Raw genomic sequence first — 22925 nt, forward strand, 5'->3', positions numbered from 1 at the left:
TCAGCCCCCGCTGCTCTGAGTTTTTTTACACGGGACTAATTTTTTAATCAGCGCAATGTAGGACATGATCAGAGGCAATCAAAGGCTGGCAGGCTAATTAGTGTCAATCAGCGTGGTTTATGGGTATTGGCCCTATCAATCAAACCCCACATTGTGTGTCAATGAGATCGCTTTCGCTTCTCAAAGCTAACACTGTACAGAGCTTTCCCTTCCCGCGATGCTCACCAAAATAGCACAAGCCCTTCAGGAGGCAGATAAAGGACATATTGCAAAGTTCCATCGGCACTGACAATTAAAGAGCAAGGCTGTGCTGGTCCCACTTGGCACTGCAGCAGATTAAGCACCGAGCTGCATGCTGTGCTCTGAGTGCCTGCCTGGAGCATCCCGGTCCCTGGGTGCTCTGCTGCTGGGAATGTGCTTTGCAAGCACCCAGCAGGGCTCACCCCAAATCCCAATGCTTTCCTGTGGCTCGTGGGTTCACTGCTGCATTTGGCTTTCCCTGAGTTTTTTGCATTAAATGGCCCAAATCCAGCTACAGTAATGCCTCAAGCAAGTCAAGGCTTTCAGCTAGCTGCCTTTAAGGTAATTACTGTAGAACTTCATTATTTTTGCCATACACTTGGCTTTGATTTGTGGTCATCATAAAAGGGAATGTGAGATAGAAGCGTGCTCCATCAGGCAGAGACCCCAGGAAGAGGTGCAGGGGGCAAAGAGGCTCTTGCAAGGCACAGCCAGCTGCTGGCTTATCCCATCAGAGCCAAGCAGATGTGGCACAGGTACCAGGGTACCCCTGCACTGTGCTCCTGGCAGAAAATGTTTGTTTCATTGGCTGCTCTGTGCCTGGAATCTGCTGCTCCTTGCTGTGTGGATCAGGGCCCTGTCCTGTAGGCATCATGGTCTCCCTGCCTCTGAAAGAGACAGGAATATTTGGCAGCCTCATCAAATATGTTTCAGCTGGCAGGGCTCTAAGTGGTCACTATTCCGTTTAGATCTTTGATTGGTGAGCTCATAATATTAAACATCACAGCTGTATAATTTTATTCTTCCTGAGCAGCAGGCAGTGCTGTGCCACAGCCATGGGACGGAGCTGCCCAAAGGAGCACAGTGCTCTGAGTTCAGCTCTGGCTATGGAAATTTATTGGCTTCCCTTTTCCATTGCTGCAGTTCATCAACAGCCCCAGCATGCAGATCACAGCCATGTGAGGGAGCAGAGCCCGCTGTTATCTTCCCACTGCAAACCCGAATACTGATGCTACGGGGGTAGAACCTTTGCCCAGTTATTGCTTGAAGAGACACATTTTTTCTAAGCAAATGCTTAATTGCTCCTCATTGGACACTGGTCACGGGACATTAGGCATCCATAAAAGAAGACTCTTAAAATATGGGCTGAATCATCTTTCTAGCTCAGCGTGCTGGTTATGGCTGCAGAACAGCTTTACTACACCGTGGTTTTATTTTTCCATTTGCTTCCCAGGTTGGCACTGTGGCTGATACTTCCTCCATGGCCACATCTCTGCTTTCTTCCCCAACGTGCAAAATGCCAGCAAAATTCCCAGACCAGCAAAATGCCCCATCAGTTCACACAGCCCTTCAGGAGCAGAAGTTCCCTGCCTGTCCTCCCTCCCACCCCTGGCTCCCATCCCCCTGTGATCAATCACACCAGGACTGCGCTCACATTAGCAGGGTGCTTCTCTGCTCATGCAAGGTGCTCATGTCCTTGGGCACAGCAGCAGGGCCAGCCCATCCATCACCTCCCTTCACTTTGGGATGTCCCTGCGTGTGAGGCACCACTGCCGTGTCCTAGCCCTGTGCTCAGGTGGGCAGTGTGGCCACAGGACCATGCACTGTTCCTCCCAGGGCTGTCCTCTTCCCAGGAGGAGGTCAGGAGGACAGAAAGCTTTATGGGAATTTATCCTTTACTTAAAGCCCGGGGCTCTCCCATTATAACTCACTGCCTATTGCCCGTTCCACTGTGCCCTGCTATATGCAGGCAGAATGTTATGCAGTGCCAGCCTTGCTGGGGAGATTAATGAGAGATAATTCCTTACACAGAGGTTTATTGAGTTCCCCGAGTACATTCACCAGCTGTGAAGTGAAACATCTGAGAACCATTCCTGCATACTAAGCGCTGCCTGGCAGCAGTGCAGGGAGGCACACAGAGCCTGGTTCTGCCGGCAGGGCTCTGCTGGACTTGGTGTCCGTGCTCAGAACATGCCCACAGCCCCACACCAACACGGGGGCACATTTCATAGAATGGCTTCATTTGGACAGGACCAAGAACAGCGAGCTCCAACCCTGTGCTGTGGGCTGCCTGCCCCACATATGGGCTGCTCAGGGCTCCTCCAACCTGGCCTTGAATGCCTCTATGGATGGGGCACATCTGCTGGGAAGAGCAGCACATTAGATGCTGTAGCACCAGGGATGCTCACCTGGGCACACTGCGATCCCAACTCGTCCCTCTGACTGCTCCTTGTCTTCAAGGAAGAAGGCGGCAACCAGTACAGCTTGCCAGGGTCTTCTTAAATGCTTCCTGCAATGTTATGGTCATAATGTTTCCTCGGGCTGCTGTGATCAATACATATGAGACGCTGAACATGTCAAAACCACATAAAACATTTATTAAGGTGAAATTAAATGAGCACGCGTGAATCAGTAACCTAAATGGATGTTATCCTTCAAGGATGCCAGACCTGAAACCAGGCACGCGTGAAACCCCAAGGCATGCAGAGCTGTGCTTTGGGGTGGGAAGCTGTCCTCCTTCCCCACCTCTGCTTGGTGCCACCTGCTCTCACACACCACTTCTAAGCCTTCCCCAAGGCACTGCCCACGAGCACCTGCAGGTTCCCTCTGCTCAGACTGGTGGAAAAGCTTCAAATAAAGGCTCATAAATCAATTACCCGAGTGACAGAATGTTATTAGATACTTGGGAGTTAATTGTACAGATGCTGATTGCACGTATTTTAATGGCACCAGTAGAGATGTAATATATAATTCCATAGGTATTCCAGAATAATTTAGCAATTTAATTAATTTCTGCTAATGCCTTCTGAATCACCTGCACTCTTCCTCCTGGGGGACAGGAGGCAGAAACTTTCCTACCCAGTTAATCTACTGCAAACTCAGGGCTGTTGGCAACGAAACTGCTTTATTTATCCATGGATTTATTCCCAGCAGAGAAGCCCCCACCACAAAGTCCCCCCAAGGCAATGGGGTGCCTGAAGAGAGCTCGACAGCAACACGACCAGCTGTTCCTAAATGTGGAAAGCTGAATTGGGGCTGTGCAAAATGCTTTGGACAGATGATGATGGATTGAGAAGATGGAGGCTAAAATGAGTTGTGGATTTAGGTCAAATTCAAGGAGCACAGCCAGGAGGAAATGTGGAAGGAAAAATGTAAACAGCAGCAGGCATTTTATTCCAATCTCCTCCAAATGAGATGGGTGGTTTAGAAAAAATATCTACTTCTCTGTGTTTGCAATGCCGTTTAACTGCCTGTATCCCCTTTTCCTCCCATCCCAAGCCAAAGGAGCTGCCTGAGCCCTTGGGACACCGCTGCAGCTGGGCAAACGATCATTGGCTTTTGAGGACCAGGACAGAATGACACAAGACATTTGGGCCACATACAAGCTGCCCTTCCCCAAGTGGCAGAAAAGAGACCACAAGAAGCCATCATTCTCAATGGGCTTTTATTGTCCCGCTGGCCCTCATTTCCCACCCCATACCCAGGGACTGAGCCCCTCATCACCACTTGGGCAGAGGAGACCTGGGAATGTCCCTGTGGTCCAACAGACAGTCTGGAGACACTCCCAGTTCTCCACTGCCTTCCCGAACATTTCTTTCTTTTTTTTTTAATTTGAAATATTTTATTTTAAAAATATAGTAGCTGTGGAAAGCAGCCCTCTTTACAAACGCTTGATGCCAGAATGAAACGCATCATTGCCATCCTCCTCGGTGCCCACATGTGCTGGCATGGGAGGGGCCCAAGGGCAAGAGCGAAACAGAGAGACCCTTCCAAAAATAGAAATATTGTGCTGAGTCGTTTCAAGTGAATGAAATCCATAAAACACCAGCATGAGGTTGGCTCCAGCTTGGCACGTATTGCTCCTGGCAGAGCTGGGACAGGGCTGTCCTCGCTGCCACCTGCCGTGGGACCCGGGGAGATGTTATAAACAACAAACTGTAAATGTGATCATTGGGATATGAGACATCTACGGTCACAGGATTGATTGGTTCAGACACCCCACCCTCCCCCAGCTCAAACACCCGTGGCCCTGTCCCCACACCATAAGAAGGTCTCCGGTAACAAAATCTTCATTCCAGACTTGGGGTCAAGGGGAGGTGCTCCAGGAGTAGGAAGGGACACTGCAACCTCAACGGCCTTTGCTTGGGAGGGGAGAGGCTGGCAGGAGGGAGAGAGAAGATTAGCTTTTTTGGGTCCTTCACAAGTTCATTTGGTTTGACTGGAGGACTCCTAGGGTTATACCTGAGATGAAGACGTCTAGGGGACACTCCATAGCTCAATTACAACGTGGTTGGTGTTTTGTGCCTAGAAGAGCCCTCACTGCTGGGATTTGTCCTTCACGCTCAACCTATGCAGCCAGAGAGAAGCAGCACCTCTCCTCCACTCAGCACGGAGTATCGGAACCAAGGCCCTGAGCCACCGCCCATCATGTGTCCAGGATCTCGCTGGTGGGTGATGGCTCATGAGGGATGCCCTGCGTGCTGTGGATGGTCTGGTTGTGGGACAGGGAGTTCTGCTGGAGCTCCAGGGCGATGGCATTCTGGGGGAACTCTTTCACCTGCCTCTTGTACTCCAGGAAGGTGCACGCCTTGGTGGCAATGGCGATGATGTTCTTGCCAATAAAGATGGTAGAAACCCTGCTGTCCTGGAACAGGACCATATTGACGGCCCGGATGAAAATGGTGACAACATTAATGGTGACCAGGCTGAGGACAGGGTAGAGCATCATTTTCTGCGGGGCGATGTGCTCCCCTTGCATGCTGATCTCGCTGAGGGACACACAAGGCAGGATCAGGAGCAGGATGTAGCAGTAGAAGAACATGAGCCCCTCCGCCCAGATGGGCAGGCCGGTCCTGTGCGGCTCCCACAGGTTGGCCTGGATGTCCAAGATGTCCAGCAGGTCGAGAGCCACCCAGAAGAGGCGTCCCCGCAAGTCCTCTTTCTTCCGAAAGGTCCGTATGTACTCCATACTGTCCAAGGCCACCAGCACCAGGTAGAGCCCCGGCACGCAGATGGAGAGCAGTAGCGTCAGGGCCTTCCTGGCCACTGTCTCCAGGTTCTTCTTGTCCGCTTTGTAGTTCTGAAAGATGAAATACAGTTTGATCTCCAGCACAAAGATGTACAGGAACCACAGGATCATGGCATAGCCCCGCTTGGCCGTCTTCACCTCCGCGCCCACCCACACCGCAACGTAGCGCAGCACGATGAGGAAGCAGATGTCCCCCACCAGCACGATGATGCAGACCCCAATCTTGCGAGGGCCCTGGTTCTGCTCCACCAGGTAGGCGTCCATGAAGGCCATGCTGGTCATGATGACGATGGTGGTCAGGCAGACGTGGCGCTTGTCGGGTGGTGGCAGCACCATGGTGAGAGCCTCACGGCGGCACTAGGGGAGCAGGCCTGCCAGCAAGGTGTGGGCAGACATCAGTGTGGGCACCACAGGATGCTGTGTCCCCACTCGAGGAGCAGGCTGTGGAGGAGCAGCAGGTCAGCTGGCAGCCCCGCTCTTCAGGGCTCTGTCCTGAGCCCCTGGCCAGCCAAGCAGCCCCAGGCACCGTCCTCTGCCAGCAGCCACAACTCACATAGTATCTCTGCTCTGTGTTCCCGTTGTCACCAAACTCTCCAGCCCCATTTGGCAATACACTTGCTGGCTCCTGGCCTCAAAGCCTCTCGCAGATCCTTGGAAGCGTTGTAGGAAATGAGGCAGCAGGGAGAAGTGGGCCGGTAGAGAAGGAAGAGGAGGCAGTCCTGGACTGAGGGCGTCCCTGTGCACTCACAGGGAGCCACCTCCACGCCGATCCTCATGGGGCTGTGCCATGCCTGTGTCAAACACCACGAGCTCCTGCTGCCTGTGGCTGTGCAAGTCTCGCTCCATCCCGTCTCTCTGGAAAAGATGGCAGAGAACAGGCATTAGGGACCCTCTGTGCCATGGGACAAAAGCCCCCCAGTCCCCCAATGGGAGTCAGGCACCCACCCAAGCACCCTACCAGGGGCATACACCCAACACCATGGCCCGTGCATACCTTAACACTAAGTGCCTTTTTCATAATATAATAAGGGTTGGAAAAGACCTACAACATCACCTAGTCCAACCATGCCCACTATGGCCCTCAGTGCCACATCTCCATGGTTGCTGAACACCTCCAGGGAAGGTGACTCCACCACCTCCCTGGGCAGCCCATTCCAGTCCATCACCACTCTTTCGGAGAAGAAATTTTTCCTAACATCCAACCTGAACCTCCCTTGGCACAACTTGAAGCCATTACTTCTCATCCTATCACCATTATCTTGGAGAAGAGAGCAATCCCACCTTGCTACAACCACCTTTGAGGTAGCGAAGAAAGAAGCCTAAGAAAGCCAAGCCTAAGAAATCTCAAGACATCAAAGCCTTGCCCTTCTGTGCATGAAGAAGCTGCATATGCTGGTGGAGCCTTTCCCAGCTGGGACAACTGGTGTGCAAAACTCATGTCTCAGGTAGGAACTGCTCAGAACCAAGGCAAGGAACCTAATGGGAAAGATGTGTGCCCATGCACAGAGCTTCCCAGCATGGCAGGCACTGTACCCCAAGCAGCCCTGCATTCACCAGCACGGCACCTCGCAGGCACCGCTTGTTCATTCCGTTTGTTCCTCCTTCGGCTTTCAGGTGAAAAAAAAAATATATAGTCACTGCTGCAACTGCTTTGAGACTTCTGCCAAGTTTTACAGGGGATTTACAGCCAAGGATGGATAATTCCAGATAAATTAGGTCTTTCAAAAGGGAATGGTGTTTTTTTTCTCTCCCCTTTCAGCATTTATTCCTTCCAAGGATTGTGGTTAGTGGAGGGCAGTGGTTCTCACACCAGCACGGGTGCTGCAAGTGCTGTGCACAAGAGCCACTGTTCTCCCCACCTCCATCCAGCCCTGCCTGTATGAAAACAGGGAGATCTCCACACTGAGTGATGCATGACTGTCCTACCAGGAGGGGGAAGTACAAGTCCCCTCGGAGGACTATTACAACAAACAGGTAGTTCTTAAACAATCACTTTAAACAGTCATTAGTTGGGAAGTCCCACTTCATAATTTTTAAATGACATTCCGAAGCTGCTTGAGAAACGTGCTGGATAAACAAGAAAATGAGTTTGTCAGACAGCCACAAGAGCACATCGGAGGCAAATATTTGTTTAGACAAGTATTCCCAATACTTTCCTCCCAATGAATTCCTGTAAATAAATGTGGGGAGGCACCACGCAGGCCCTGTGTTCTTGGGCGTCCCCCAGCACAGAGCCCCCCCAGGGTCAGGCTGCTGCCACACAGCATCCTCACTGATGCCTGCAGGCACCTCCTGAACCCATCTCTACCTTGAAAATTAGCTTAAATTATTGAAGTGATTTGAAGCCTTTTTTTGAATAAAAAGAGGAGTGAGCGAGGCAAAAGCACAGCGCTTCCCAGGTAGTTAGGATGCCGCATTGCTTAAAGCTTCATTTGCACTTTAATTGCATTGATTTATTCCAGCTTTCCTGGATGTAAATCTGGAGGTGCCCTGAAGAGCTGTTGCTGCCTCCCTCCTGCCTGCAGCTCCTCCTCTCTTTGCCCAGAGCTCACCCCTTGAAGTGCCACCACATCCCCATCGGCGCATCCGGAGTCCCCCTCTGTAACTGCCATGGGATGCTCACAGCCCAGAGTCACCATGCAGCCAGCAGCCCCAGGGATCTGCATCCTCCCAGGCATCTCAAGAGCATCCTGTGCAGGAAATGAGATTGAAGAAGAATTTTTCCGGGCCCTGCCCACTAATTGTATCTGAAGGAGGAAATAGCCCTCTTGCTAATGATTACATGTAATCTGCCGTGTGGGCACAGCAAAATGGGAAGAGAGCTGCAGACTGTTCCCAGAAGAAGCAGATCAGTGAGGCTGGCAGAGGAACCAGCCCCTGCCCACAGCAGTGGGCAAATCCACGCTGCACTGCTGCCCCTAGTGCTTGTGCCCCCCCAGGGCTGTGTCTGCTCACAGCACCCAGCTGGGTGAGGCTAGACAGACGCAGGGGAAAAAAGACCTTGCAGACATTTCAGATGCTTAAATACAGTGTTCAGAGAAAGTAAATGAGTCATTTGGACTGGAATAAAAATGTAAAAATTATAATGCTTTGCTCCAACGCTATCAAAACAATTTCCCAATAAAACATGTGGCTCCAGTAGCAGAATTGCTCAGTGTTTCCAAGGCAGGTGCACTTGTAAGACCTCATTCTGATTAGCACCAAACCCCAGACTTCATAGTGCCCAAATCCCCTAAGTACCCACAGCATGCTGCTGCTACCATGGGAACACCCTGCCCTGGGCTGGAAAGGCAAAGCACCACACACAGGCTGTGTGATGATCAGAGAAACGGGACCCTTCCACCCACACCTGGGAGATGTGGGTGGGAGCTGCAGACAGCTCCACACTCAGCTGGTAATTCCCTGGTGAGACAGCCCAAATCCAGTTGGCCACTGTGCTCCATCTGCACAGTGCTTCAGTCTGCTCAGCACTACCAGCAGGCACAGACCTGAGTGCCAGCCCAAGGCAGAGCAGGGACACCAAGAACATACAGCTTGCAGCTGAGTTCAGTAGTTCAGGGCTGCTCTTTTGTACAAGAGTCACTGCCAGGTCCTCAGATAACCTCATATTATTGATATTAGGGGAAAGAAAACCAAGATACCAGTGAGGAGCTTTTGTAGAGCTGCTTTCCCCTCTGCCTAGGCAGTGTTGGTTGGAGGCACACAGCTGTGTCATCCCCCCCCATCCCTCTGCACAGGGCTGCAAGGAGTGAGATGCAGAGCACTGGGCACGCAGCCTGCTGCCGACAGCCTGCCCTCTAATTGAGAGCAATGGTTATGCTCCCAATTAACACGAGGCGGCTGCAGAACAGGAAAATCACAGAGTCATGAAGATTCAAAGAGACCTCAAAGAATACCAAGTCCAACCACCAGCCCACCCCCATTGTGCCATTAAACCACATCCCTCAGTGCCACATCTCTGCTATTCCTGAACAGCCCCAAGGGATGGTGACCCCACCACCGCCCTGGGCAGCCTGCATCAGTGCCCAATGACTCCTTCTGGAAAGAGGTTTATCTAAAATCCAACCTGAACCTCCACCATGCCAGATGAGTTGCACAATCAAGAGAACTGTGCCTCGCTGCACACTCCGTGAATTAATTTTGGCAATAGGAGCCCAGTGTTAATTATCGATGGCAGCAGCTCCTCGCCATCAGGCTCAGCAACACAGCTCCCATGGCACGTCTTCCTGCAGACAGTGATGAATGTGGCAGTCCCAGACCAGAGCTGAGTCACTCATGGGGTGGGTAGTGACACAGAGCACCCCATGAGGCAACATTGGCATCCACAGCTCCAACACCGCCTGGGAGATAAACACTGCACCCACCTCGATGCACAGCAAGAAGCATAACGCCAGCCCCAAGGTCAGCAGGGAGACATTTCTCTTCCTCTGTTTTCAGCCTTCCTCCTACTCACCATCTAATAAATCCAATAACATCCGTCTTGCTGGTGTCTAATTCAATCCCAGCACCCAGAGAGCAGACTTCTATCACTCAGAGCTGACCAGCTATATCCTTGGCATATGAGCCCAGCCACAAGGCTCTGCAGGTAGCTCTGGGAGAGACCAATTACTTGGGATCAGCATTCACCCTCCCCATCCATTGCACACTTACAGGTTTTCCCTGGGTCATGCCTAATGGAATTATTGAGATGCTTGAACAGTGTGGTCAGAAGCAGCTGACAGCTCCCAGGCTGAGCTTCGGGCAGAGCGAGGAGCCCTGTACTCCATCTGGAGACCAGGTTCAATAAGCTGGGCTCTGACTCCTGTCCTAAAGGCAAAGGATTTCTGAGACTGTGCAGCAGCCATCTCCAGGCCCAGCTCTCCAAGCACACTTTGGGATCACCATGCTGGGTCATGTTCAACACAGTGGGAATTTGTGTTCCCAAAGCTCCCTCTCTGGCAGAGATGTTTGGATTCAGCCATTCATTTCCATAAGCCGCTGCTTTTTCAGGCTTTCTTTGGTAATAAAATTCTTCCCCCATGCAAAAAAAAAAAAAAAAAAAAGAAAAGAAAAATAAATATACATAGCCTTAAAAAAAAAAAAAAAAAAAAAAAAAAGAACTGAAAATGCATTGTTGTCAAGGGAAAGCTCTACTGAGGACAAGCAGTGGAAGGGGCTGCCCGCCCAGCTGCAAGCAGCGCCCGCACCCTGGGGGATACGGCAATTTGCTGTGCTGGAGCTCACTGCCAAGGAGATGAAATATTTACGGCTCCTCGCTCCTGCTCTCTGTCTCAGGCCGCGGTGCCTGATTTGTTACAAATTTACATGCATGTTTAAAGACATCTTTCCAGCACTCCCGAGGACAAAAGGTTTATTTCCCTGCGTAGCGCTTTGCCATCCCTTCTCCTCGGTGCCCGCGTTTGTCCCCGTCCTCAGTGCTCATTTTCCTCCTAGTAATGATGATCATTATACAAAGAAAAATGGGTCATTGACAGCGGTTGCTCCCCAAATGAAAGGCTCTGTCATTAACATTCCAAACCTGGCTTCCAGCCTCAGAAACAGCTCTGGGTATCCACGCATCTCTGAGGATGTAAAGCCCATTCCCCCGGTGCTGCGATCTCAGCACAGTGTTCCCAGCCTCTGGGATCACCCTCAGGGGCCCAATGGGACGCGTCCCCTTGGAAAGGCAATGCTATTTCTGTGCAAAATTGTTGTGCACACAGCTGTAAGGCAATGCTAATCTGTTTCAAAGCTTAACAGGCTGCTGAAAGATGTTATTTAGGGATGGGGAACTACTAACGCCCCACTGTGATATGGCAGGCAATAGGGGATGCTCAGAGGATGAGGGACGAAGACAGATCCAACATGGCCAATTTGGGAACTGTTTTTAGAAAGGGAAACCCAACTCAAGTTGCCAACCTCGGACCTCATCTCTTTTGAGCGTCTTTTTTGCATTTTATATCATAGTGTGTGTGGGAAGCTCTTGCTGCTGACCATAACCCCCTGAAGGCACTGCCATTCACTCATCACACAAGTCATTGCCAGCCCAGCCCTGTCCTGCAGCTGCCAAACACCACAGCTTCAAGCCCTGGAGCTGCAGGAATTGGAATCCAGGAGGGGGGTGGGATGTGGGGGGCACCTCCAGGGCAGGGCAGCATCATCCCTCATCTCCAAGAGATAAGTTCGTTTCAGTCCAGCAGTTTGGCTGGAAATCCAATACAAATTATTTCTCTTTGCCCACCATATAATTATCTGCAGTGGGGTTTTTGAGCAAAATAAAGAACTGTGAAGAATGGCTCGGAGCCAATCTGAAATGCTTTGTTCAGCCTGAAAAAGCTGTCCTTTCTCCTGGGGGCTGTTTTACCCTTCTCCTCCTTCCACCCCTCTGCTGCTAAACCTTAGATTGACTTCAAAACAGCACAGTGCTCAGGCTTCTCAGGAAGAATAAAAATGACAAGCAGCAAACCAGGTGCATGCAGCCTATGCTGCAGTCTGCTCCCCCCAAAAACACTGCCCTAGGCCCTGGCACAGTTTGTTGCCCTTCTCTGGACATGCTCCAGGGCCTCAATATTTTTCTTGTAGCGAAGATCCCAAGATTGAACGCAGCACCCAAGGTGCAGTCTCACCAGAGCTGAGTACAGAGGGACAACCAACTCCTGCAGGCTGCACTACTTCTGATATAAGCCAGGATGCCACTGGCCTTCTTGGTCAGTCACCTGGGCACACTGCTGGCTCACATTTAGTCAGATGTCAGCCAGCACCCCCAGGTCCTTTTCCACTGCACAGCTTGCCAGACAGTTTGGTTTACAGAAAAAAATATCCCCCTTGTGTAAAGCAAACAGTGCACCACGAGGGACCAGATGCAGCTGCATGGACCTGCCACCACCAGCTTGTCCACAGTGCTTTGATCCCCTTTCCCACGGAGCACGGGCTCATCCATCCCATGCACACATGGCTTAGCCTGCAGCCCTGCACCGAGCTTTCTCAGGAGGAGGCAGAAAGAGGAAGGAGGGACAGAGCCTCTAACAAGAACCATAAGCACATCTGTCCCACACCATCCCACAGAATTCACGCATCCTGGCTCCTGTTAGACAGCATCAGCAGCAGGTGAGATAATAGATTGACTGCTAGAAGTGATGACGGATGCTGACATCCCATCGAGCAGGGACCGGCACGCTGCCCACAAGCACCCAGCAGCCCACTGCACTATGCTGGCAGCTGCTGCCTCTGGCTCCACACCCCCTGCATACACATAGAAGGAAAATGGGGTGGGTAATTTAATCTTATCCCACTAGAAGCACAGCAACAAGCAAGCCTGCTCATCCTTTGCTCTATGTTTAGCCCAAGAGTGTATTAAAAACCTGAGCTGGATGCTCACCAGCCCTGCTTAGCTAAATTGCAAAATAAGGGAAATTCTCCACCATCAACCAGGACAGATCCAGCCTCTTCCCAATCCCCCTCCACTGTAAATTCACAGATAGTGATGGATAAAGCAGTCCCTGTCCAGTTATAAATAGTTTATAAAAGGCTTGCAAACTGTTTCTGGATGCTTTAAAGAGTAATTAATCAATTGTTGTGGGCCCAACAGGTCACAGATTACTTACAGCCATCAATCACTGCTCATGAGCTCATCAGCATCACAAGTCCAGCAATGCATCTTAACACATCCACAGAGAGTTAATAAATAATGAATGAACTATGCAAGTTCCTTCAATTGAGAGTTGCAGGAGGCCACCAAAGATGGCCTTCGTGGGAGGGTGAAGGAAGCACCACAAGCCAATATCTGCAAGAACCAGAGAAGTGAGCAGGGAGCACTGCCAGGAGCTGCACTGCAGCAGCACAAGGCAGTGAGGACACGGTGCTTGGCCTCCTCATGGCAGTGCTTTATTATCATTAACAGGGATTATAAAAGCAATTAAGTGTAAAAATAGGTAATGAACCACTGCCTGTTGCATCCCAAAGTTATGAAAATCCCTCATAAAATGATCACCCTAGCATAGAGTTGGACCTCAATAATTTTAAAACATAAGATGGAGAACCTTGCTTACATGTAATGTTGTAATGTTCATAAGGCATTCAGATTCATCACTGCAGGCTCTCTCGTTGTTCTTCAGGTCTCTTTGAGCACAGAGGCAACCACAGTAGACTCTGATGTTTTACACTGAAGACGAACAAGAGAACTTGAACAGAACCTGCTTGTGGCTCACCGAAGCACTTGGGGCTCCCGAGACTGGTTGTTCATGAGTGGCTTCACCACGTTGGCAATATTTTGAACAGCAATCCAAAACAGAGCTTTGCTTGCTGGCTTCTGAGCCTCGAAGATGGGCTTGGCTCATGGTTAAAACCTTGTTCTGCAGCCACGAGTGCAAGACACTTCCCACAAGCTTCCAGTGCTAGCCAAAATCCTCAGTGAAGCAACTAGCTCTATGCTACTTTTCCCAGAGCACTTGAAAAACCTGAGCACATCCTGAATCCCTCGGGGCATTCCATAGAAAGCTCTGGTTCTCCCCCAGCACTCCCTGTGCATACAAGAGCATGTGAGCAGTGTTGGAACCCCTGGCACAGTGCATCCCACAGCTCTGCTCCCTACCGAGGTGGATCAGTGCCTGTCCAGCACCCCTGTGCTGACCTCAGCTCCGCTGGCAGCCCACCTTAGGGCCACTCTTTGGCATCCACCAGCAGCTGCTGCCCAAGGAAATAGCCTCAATTATAATGGTACTATTAATATTAATGCGTTAATATTGCAGGGCATGACAATACCCACGCAAGGAAGAGAAGGATTGCTGGCGTGCAGAGTGCTGGCTGAGAGGGCAAGTGGGACAAAAAAAAAAAATCATAAGAAGAGCGTGTACTCAAATATCTAGTTTTGTATATATATAAATATAAATACATACGCAGTTACGCTAAGCCAGGGAGACACAAAGTGGATCGGCTACAGTCCTGACATCCTAAAATTAGGTTTTATGTAAAATAAGCACTCGTTTCATGTAGGGTGGTTGGTATTAAGATTTATTTTCATCCTGACTTGTATTACTGCCTGATATGATTGGGCACAGCCCAGGGCACATGAATACGGTTGCCATTCATAACATATACACAGATTCATGACCTAGCTAGCAAGCTGAATTGCCTCGCAACCTTTTTTCCGCGGCAGAAAGCTTAATAAGCATGTGAGTCCCAGAGCAGAAGAGACTCGATGTATTTGCTGTGCAAGAAGAGCTCTTGAATGGAGTTGTAAGAGCCAGGAGCTGCTCTCACTGAGCATCTCCAACCCTCAGAGAGAGTTCAGCTCCAATAGAAGACAGGAGAGAAACAGATGGCCCCAGAGAAGGAAAAATATCACGGGGCTCTGCCGGTCCCTGTCCCCACGACCCCGTGGCCCCACATCACCCCACATGTTTTCACTGAACCACGCATGGCGTTTCCCCACAGCTTTCCACATCGACCTTCACAGCTGCCATGGTGATGAGCACCACAGAGAAGCCCATAAATATCACGAATGTGCCACACTCTGGCCCTTTTATGGGCTGTACTATTTTCCATTTACTTATATGCAAGACATTTTACAGGACAACTCAATTAAGCCTGACAGCTGGTTGACAGAGAATTCCACCCAGCGATGGCTCACAGACACTTTGCATTAAGCACAGTGACATGATGCAGTAGACCACTACAAGCCACTGGTGGCAGATTGCACTTGGCCAATTTGAAAGCTTTCATCCAACACTTCACCTGATTTCCAGTAGCACCCCACTATCACCCAGTGCTTCCACCATCCCAGTGTAACTCCCAGCAAGGCAGTGCATGCCCCAGAGGAAAGAAACTCCACCCCCAGAGGTCATCCCCAAGGTCAGGTTGGATGGAGCCCTGGACAGCCTGATCTGGTGGGTGGCAACCAGCCCACAGGTTGGGTGAACTTTAAGGTCCCTTCCATCCTCAGGCATTCTGCAATTCTAAGGGCATAAGGAACAACGCAACCCCCTTCCTCACAAGCAAACAATTATTGCTCTCCAGCTTCTGGCTATACAGTCTAGCTTGCAGGCCCAGTACCTCCTTTCTGATCTTTGATTTTGAATGATCTAACAGTACTGAGGAAGGCAGGTGCCACTTAAAATCACATTCATTCACTTGAAAACCTCAGTTTCCCACAATTTTTCAAACTGAGGCAGTTTTGATCAGCTCCAGTTTGATGTTGAGCTGACATCTGAACCTGGTCTAGAAGGTAATGAACATCAATGAGTCCCCATAACGTCACCTATGCCACCAGAGCTCAATGCATGTTTGACCTCAGATTTGTAAGTCCAGAGCCCAGAGTAATAGTGCCAGCTCTTCCCTTTCTTTCATCATTTTCTCCTTTGATGGCTGCTCCATTTCCCTTTGCTATTTCTTTTCCCTGAATAGCTTTATTTTGCCTATACCAAAGGCTGCCTCACTGCTTCGCCAAGCTCTTCTGCAACTACAAATCCTGCACCAGCTCTGAGCAGAAAGATGAGCTCAGAGTAATACTGCTCTCTCCTCATGACTTTGAGGCACAGCCAGCGTGGGACTTTGGGGGTCACCACCACAGCCCCTTGCACAGGGGACGGGGACTCACCACCCTGTGCAGCATGTCTCATGGGTGCCCTATTCAGAAGAATTCCAGCAAGGCCCATCTGGGAGCTGGATATTTTGCAAAGGGATTAAAACAAAGCTTTAAAACAAACCAGGAGCCAGAGAGCCTGCAAATAAATGAACTGCATGGAAGCTGCCCAGGAAAAGGCTCTGGTGTAGCAATAAAAATCTTTGTTAGCACAACTGAGTATGGTGGCTGCAGGCTTACAAGCCCAAGAGCAGGCATGCAGCCTCACAGCACAAAAAGGGGAAAAGAGCAGGCAGATGGGATCTTGCTCACAGAGGGAGAGGCAGCAGGAGCATAAATCCAGCTCTGAAGGAGAATCAAAGTGCTGCGGCCCACAGCAGGGATCAGCTGCTTGGATGGAGGATTCACCTAGCCTTGGTGTAAGAGGGGGCTCCCACACCACCAGCAGATCAGCAGGGGTGCTTTTAGTGTACGCAAGTCCAGAGAGTGCACCCAGCTGTCCACACGTCAATAATGCAGGAACTCACAATCTTTAATAATAAAGTTGCTATCAGTCTACACTTGAAGCTCACAATGCTAATGAAGGGCAAGGGCTGGAGGGAGGTGTGGAAAAGCTCACATAAATCTGCTGCTGCTGCAAAAATTAACCTGCAGGAAAGCAGGATGCCAGCCCAGGGCAGGGCAGGCTGAGCTGCCTGCTAATTGCCACAGGCTCTAGGACCCTCCTGCTTGTTCTCTATACCAGCACTGTGCGTGAAGGTGGGCTCAGTGCAACACTGCTCTCTCCGCATGAATTCAAGGCACAGTCTGCAATGGGCTGTAGGAGCCACTACCAAAGCCCTTTACAAACTGCCTCTGTCCCATCCTCTGTTTGCAGCCAGATTTTTATATTCTATATTTATTTCCTGAGGGCCTTCATTTGGGCTCATCATCCCCAAAGGGATCGATAGGACTGCAGCTGCTGCCCCAGTATCTACAGCCAACTCACCAAGTGGCAGCAGGGCCGTGGGATGGAGGTAGGACTGACAGCCAGGACTGCAGGCAGGCAGGAACGTGGGCAGGCAGCCCAGCTCCTGCAGGAGCCAAGGGATCACTGGGGCCACCTTCAGAGTCAGCACAGTGCCTTTGGAGCCACCTCGACCCATCCCAGTGCCCAGAGCCAGGCCTGACCCTCAAACACATCCCGCCTTGATACGCTCCCTAGGCTCCAGCAAAGCCCTGGGGGAGAACAAGCACTGCCCTCTGTCAGGGGCATTTCATACAGTGATGGATTCTGCATCTCGTTATTAACCTCTTACAAAAGCTCGGCGCTATCTTCCATAGAAGCAATATTAGGTTAAGCAGCTGTTGATAACTTATCTCCCAACTTATCAGCAACTTCATTCAAGGCCAATATTTACTCACATACCGGAGATGTTGCTGTATTCCCAATAGCATTCTTTATGGAATCAGATGAGAACAGCTTTTAGTATATCCTCAGTGCTTCAGAGGCCCATATTGCCCAGGCACATTCCCATGCCTTGCGGGAGAAGCCCTACTTACATTGCTGGCATAGGGCAGCCCCAGACGTTAGAGGGTTCTGTTCCATGCACAGAGAGAATTCAAAGAAATCACCACAGCAAAGCAAGCTGAAAGTGAGCATCAAGCCCTATAGCAACTGATAGCAATCAGGTAATCAGCTATTTAAAACAGCTGTGACTCATTCATTAGTGCACTTGGAAGTGCTAACAGGCATGCCCTTAAAATCAAGTAGGGCAGCTAACTGCCTTTCTATGCTCCTTTTTCTTTTTTTTCTTCCTTTGGTCTGTCTGTCAAGCACCACCTGCACACCTCATAATTTTTCTGCTATATCTCAAAGTGGACAAATGCTGGTTTTATTTCTAACTGTGCAGTTATTCTCCCTGACTTTCAACAGCAAACCAATGACGGGGCCACCAGCACGCTCCTCACATGCCATCAAGTCACGCAAGCCACACTGCACTTGCATTTATACAGATTGGTGGCTTGCACTTGGCTCCAGCCATCAGCCCAGCACCCTGTGGAGCCCTGTGATTATGCTCCATCCCCGTGCAGGCTGGGCAGAACCCCATCACCAGCATGGGATGAGCCATGGTGCGCTCCTGCTGTGGCCAGCAGCATGTCATTAGCTTCCTTTGAGGTGCTTTGCCAAGGAGCCCCATCTCTTCTTTATGCCTTTTTCTGCTATCATGACAGTGCTGCAGAGCCTTAAGCACAGACCAAGACCCCACTGTGCTGCATGTGGTGGAAGCAAAGATCAGAGAGAATTTGCATCTTAAGAAATGAGATCCCTGCAGCCTCGCTTCTCCCCTCACCATTTGCCAAGTGTGGAAGTCCTGCAGCTCAAGCACAGCACGGAGACCAGAAGCACAGTGTTTGGCTCTCAATATCCCCCAGCACAGTGGCACAGGCTGCCCTGACCCTAGCCCTGCCTGCAGGTGGGAGCAGGGCCAGCACAACCCTTCCAGCTCTATGCACTGTGATGACAAATGGCACCTCGGTGGCCCCCGTGCTGCTGTGTTGTGCCGCTGCAGCTTTGGAGTCGTTGAACTGAACCCTGATCTGTAAGCAAGTGACAGCCCCAGGAACAGCCAAGGGCTGCCGAGAGACCACAGTTAATGCTCAGTCTGTGCCACAAGCAAGCAGTGGGGGCATTGTAAGCACATCCCCTGACTCAGTGCCCAGCTGTGGTGAGCTTACAGCCCTCAGCATTGTCACATCCATCACCAGGAATCTCCCAGTTCCCTGGAAATGCAGCGACAAGCTCTCCAGGGCTGGTTTCAGCAGTTTTATTCCTAGGTAACAGCCCTCTCCCTCCTTTATAGCTTTGTCTAGACACACAGTGAGCAAATGCTATAACCACCAATTGGAAGAGCTCTGCTACCCCCCTGTTCCTGCATTTCACATCTGTGTGCTGGGCACATGGGGCATTCAGTACCAGATAGCTGGCTGTTCCCCATCCCTGGAGGTGCTGGAAGGGCCCTGGGCACTCAGATGTGGTGGGGGGCTGCCAGCCAACAGTAGGGGTTGGAACTCAGAGCCTTCCAACCCAATCATTCTGCAACTCTACAACTCTAAGCCTTGCAGGGCTGCAGCCCCGGTACCTGGACGTGCTCATGGTGGCCCAGCTGCCAGGAGGAGTGGTGATTCCATCTCCTGATGCAGCTTGTTGTCAATTGTTTTGCAGTTCCTGTGTGTATTCATGGGCTGCACAGCACTCAGAGTGCTTTGAGATGAAAGGTGCTTTCACCAGCACTTGTTTCCTATTATAGGCCTGGGTTTGACACTCCCCCACCCTCTCATCTAACTTTCCATACAAAGCACTTCTCACTTTTTCATCTTTGTTCTATGAGCCCTCACCAGGAGAAAAAATAAAAAGGAAGAAAACACATTTATTTCCTTTTGGAGAGCCTGAGATTAATCAGACCCGGTGGTGTGGGGAGGCTCTATCAGAGGTGATTCCTTAACAAAGAAGCATGCACCAACTCTGCATTCTCCATTCCTTAAAAATGGCTGGTGCCTGAGGAAAGACAGCCTTTGGTTTGTGCTGTTAACAAGCCCAGTGAATGTTTTAATTAAGTTGGATGGGAATTTGCAGAGTTATTTGATATGAAGATGTGAGTCTATAAGAGCTGCCTTTGATGCTTGAGTTGTGTAATAAACACTGGGTGAGTCCTGCAGGGCTGTAGTCCTTCAGCACTGCCAACAGCTGCTGCTGGAGCACACCGAGCCCCACTCCATGCTTCCACTGTTAGGAGGGGGCCAAGGGGAAATGCACACCTGGCTGGGGTGATGCTGCCCTCTGCATTCCTTGGACATGGACATCCCACCCCAAGTGCTGGAGCGCACCTGTCAGGAGTGCCCCAGTGCTGTGGGATGGCTCGGCTGCGCCCTGCAGCTCCACGAGACAGGCAGGGAAAACCAACTGTGGGAAATGCAAATGCCTTCCACCGGGATGCTGCAGGGAGAGATGAAAGCCAACTCCATTTGCATTAGTTCCGTAACTCTGGATGTTTTCCCTTTCCCGTTTAGACTGGAATTCACATACACACACACACACACACTTCTACCACAGAGCTACCCAGCTGCCAGCTGCTCCTCCCGGGAGTTCTGCAGAAATCCCCACTCCCAACACAGAGCTCAGCGAGCCCACGGTTGTGCCATGTTCCATCCACAGCCCCTGTGCAGCCTTGCAGGGGGTTGGCAAAGAGCAAAGCAGCGAAGCCGTGGCCCACAGGCACAGGGGCTGCGCTTTGCGTGGCACGCAGCGAAACGTCGGCAGCAATCAGTCAGCTTGTTAAGGCAGAGAAACAGCGAGAGGAAAACATTCGCTCCCTGGGTCTGCGTGGGAAATGATGCAGCAGTGCTCCCCCAGGTGGGTGCGGGCTGCACGCTGCTCTCCTGGGGACACCCCATCTCTGCCAGGGCTGCGTCTTCCTGGGTCCCCTCTGTGCTCCTCCATCAAATAGGAGGTGCTGCAGCCAAAGGAAGGCACAGACTGTTACATACGTGCTGCCTTCAGAGCTACAGAGGTAAGCGGGACAGGGCTTGGGCTCCTAGCCCTGCTGCTGTCTCAGCCGGAGGTGATTTTCTGCAAGACCTGGCTCAAGCAGGCAGCCTTCATTCCGACAGCAAACACTTTGCGTTGGGAAGCACGGAAATACGTTCAGCCCATTCTACTATTGGTTGCAGCAAAACCTGTAGAGAAACCTCAATTCCCGCTTATTCCATTCTCCATCAGCAACAGCCAGGAGAGAATTTCTGGGGGAGGATTTTGCACACAACGATGAGCATCTTGAATTCCTGCAGATAAAACCGGGCACCCTCCACACCCACCGAATACCCAAAGGACAGAGAACGTGCCACCTGCAGGGGTGGCTTTGGGGAGGGGGGCACAGCATCCCCCCCCCACACACATACACAGTGCTGAGCTGTGCAGCACGGGGGGTTCAGGCAGACACAGAGGAGCTGGCACTGGCAGTGGGCACGGCGGTGGGCTCAGGAGCATCTGACAGCTCCCAAGGATATCTCAGAGTCTTCCTCATATAACGCCAAAGGTGCTGCCAGGATTTTGCACTGCCTGGACATAAGACACAGCCTCATGGACACTATGGAGAACATAGAAATTTTAGCTCCTCCTGAATATGTTCCTCCCTCTTCTCCCACAGTCTGAAGGGGTTCTGGCTCCTCTCTGCCCATATAACACTGCACATGGCTAAAGAGGCATACCCACTGCGGGACATACAAGCCCTGGTGCTATCTGCCCTATGGCAAGTGTGACAATGGTACATCCATCATAAGGATGCTGGATCCCAACCTCCTTCAGACAAGCAGCAGTCAATGGGATCCCCAGGTGATGTGCCAGGCTCATCACAACCTCCACACGGCTCCAGAAGAGCTGTGGACCCATGCTCTGTTCCCACACAAAGTCACAGCTCAGCTGCACAGCCCGGCTGCCTGATGGAGGGTGACAGTCTGCTGCCAAGTAGGGAGCAGGGGGGACTGCACATGGGGATCCAGCAGTGCCCAAGTGAATGTACCCGGGAGAAGCAGAGATACACAGCCCAAGCACCTGCTCCTGGGGGTTGGCTTGGGCAGAGGAAGGCAGCAGCAAACAGCCCCTCAGGGAAGCACTGAACCCAAGGCTGTGCCGCTCTCCCAGCCTTGCTTTCTCAGCCATACAGGAAAGGATTCCCAACACAGGGACCCAGAGCATCCTTCCCAGCCAGGACAGCATCCCTCCCTGTTCCAACTGCTAAAAGAGCTGGAAGGAGTCCGAATTCTCCGGAGAGGGCAGGGATGGAGCATGCCGCATCCCCCGGCTGGGGCCTATCGGAAAACATTCGCTCCGTGGGGCGAAACGCCCCGAGCAGACCCGGACATGCCCTCGGGGGCACCGTGCTCTCGCAGCGCCCTGGGCTGAAGGCAGCTCCGCGGACCTAAGTTTGCTCCAAAAGCACCGGAGGCTTCTCCCTCCCTGTTCCTGCTACTCAGCCTGCTTCATCCAGAGCCCACGCCTGGAGGCGAGGGGAAGGCTGCGGGAGACAACGGGGGAAGACCCATCGTCGCAGCACCCGGTGTCGGCGGGGATGCCCGGAGCCGCGAACCGCGGAGCCACCCGTTGCGGTGCCTTACCTGCGGGCAGCCTGCTGTCCGCGCAAATCCGGCTGCGGCTCAGGGCGGGCGGGCGGCTGCCCCCGCTCCTCCAGGGGGCCGCTCAGCCCCGCCGCCGCCCGGGGGCTGCGGGCCGCCCCGCCGCCGCTCGCCGCCCCTCCGCCGGCCCCGCACCGCGCTCCGCCGTCCGCGGGAGGCGCGCAGGGGGCGGGCGGCGGGGCGGAGCGGTGCGGCTGGTGGGTGGGGGGCCGATCCCGCCGCCCCCCTGCGATAGGCAGAGGCCCTTCCTCCTGCCGTCCCCGCTCCCCGAGAACGAGCTCATCCCGCAGGACTCCCCTCCCTCCCCCCCCCGCGGCTGTCGCTGAGGGCTGGGGCTGCTCCCGTCTCCGTCGCGGGGACCGCTGCGGCCATCCCGCGGGGCTCTGCGCCCCAGGGGTGACTCAGCTGTTGCGGCAGAAAATGGGCAGGGGGCACTCGGTGCCCCTCACGGCAGAGCTCCTGCTCCACCCCTAGGAGGAGTAGAGGCAGCAAGTGCCCTGCTTCCCTGCCGCTTCTCCAGCCTGCCTCCCTCCTGCCCCGCTCTGCCTTCCCAGCGTGGGCACTGCCAGGGGAGTCAGACCCCACCGAGAACACCACGTCCTGGTTGGGTTTGTAGGTGGGCGATAGGGTGATGCCAAGAGCAATCTCTGCACCGCTATCACTCACTGGCACCACACTGAGCCCCACAGCCTACCCAGCACTCTGCTTCTCCGGCCCATGGAAGGCACTTGGGCACGGTGGGGCAGCCGTGTCCCCAGTGGGGTGGCTGCATCCCCCAGCAATCCCCACTGCTCATCCTTAGCACTATAGCAATGTGCAGCCCAACCACAGCAACATGCAGAGCAGCAGTGATACCCCCGGACACTTGGCATTACATCTCTCCTTTTCCTGAACTTCTGATCACTTTGTGAGACAGCTTACTTGCTT

The 22925-nt window shown here is 52.2% G+C and overlaps 1 protein-coding gene across 4 annotated transcripts; it reads right to left on the reverse strand.

Moving 5' to 3' along the window:
* Positions 1-2600: 2600 nt before the first annotated feature.
* LOC125693254 (transmembrane protein 121) lies at positions 2601-22105 on the reverse strand. 4 transcript variants are annotated; one of them, XM_048944933.1, is made up of 3 exons: positions 17370-17411; positions 17236-17265; positions 2601-6124 (listed from the first exon to the last, which is right to left on the reverse strand). In XM_048944933.1, exon 3 carries the CDS (start codon positions 5603-5605, stop codon positions 4667-4669), a length of 939 nt encoding a protein of 312 aa, XP_048800890.1. In that variant the 5' UTR covers positions 5606-6124; positions 17236-17265; positions 17370-17411; the 3' UTR covers positions 2601-4666. The 4 variants fall into 4 exon arrangements, with proteins under 4 accessions (XP_048800890.1, XP_048800887.1, XP_048800889.1 ...); XM_048944930.1 differs by lacking the exons at positions 17236-17265; positions 17370-17411 and adding an exon at positions 21981-22105; XM_048944932.1 differs by lacking the exon at positions 17236-17265 and having other exon boundaries at positions 17370-17473.
* Between the last annotated feature and the right edge of the window lie 820 nt (positions 22106-22925).

The sequence above is a fragment of the Lagopus muta genome, chromosome 5, assembly GCF_023343835.1.
Source record: "Lagopus muta isolate bLagMut1 chromosome 5, bLagMut1 primary, whole genome shotgun sequence".
Classification (NCBI taxonomy): Eukaryota; Metazoa; Chordata; class Aves; order Galliformes; family Phasianidae; genus Lagopus; species Lagopus muta.

Excerpts from the sequence above, each read along its gene's own strand:
- LOC125693254 (XM_048944930.1), bottom strand. The coding sequence starts at position 5,605 with ATGGTGCTGCCACCACCCGACAAGCGCCACGTCTGCCTGACCACCATC.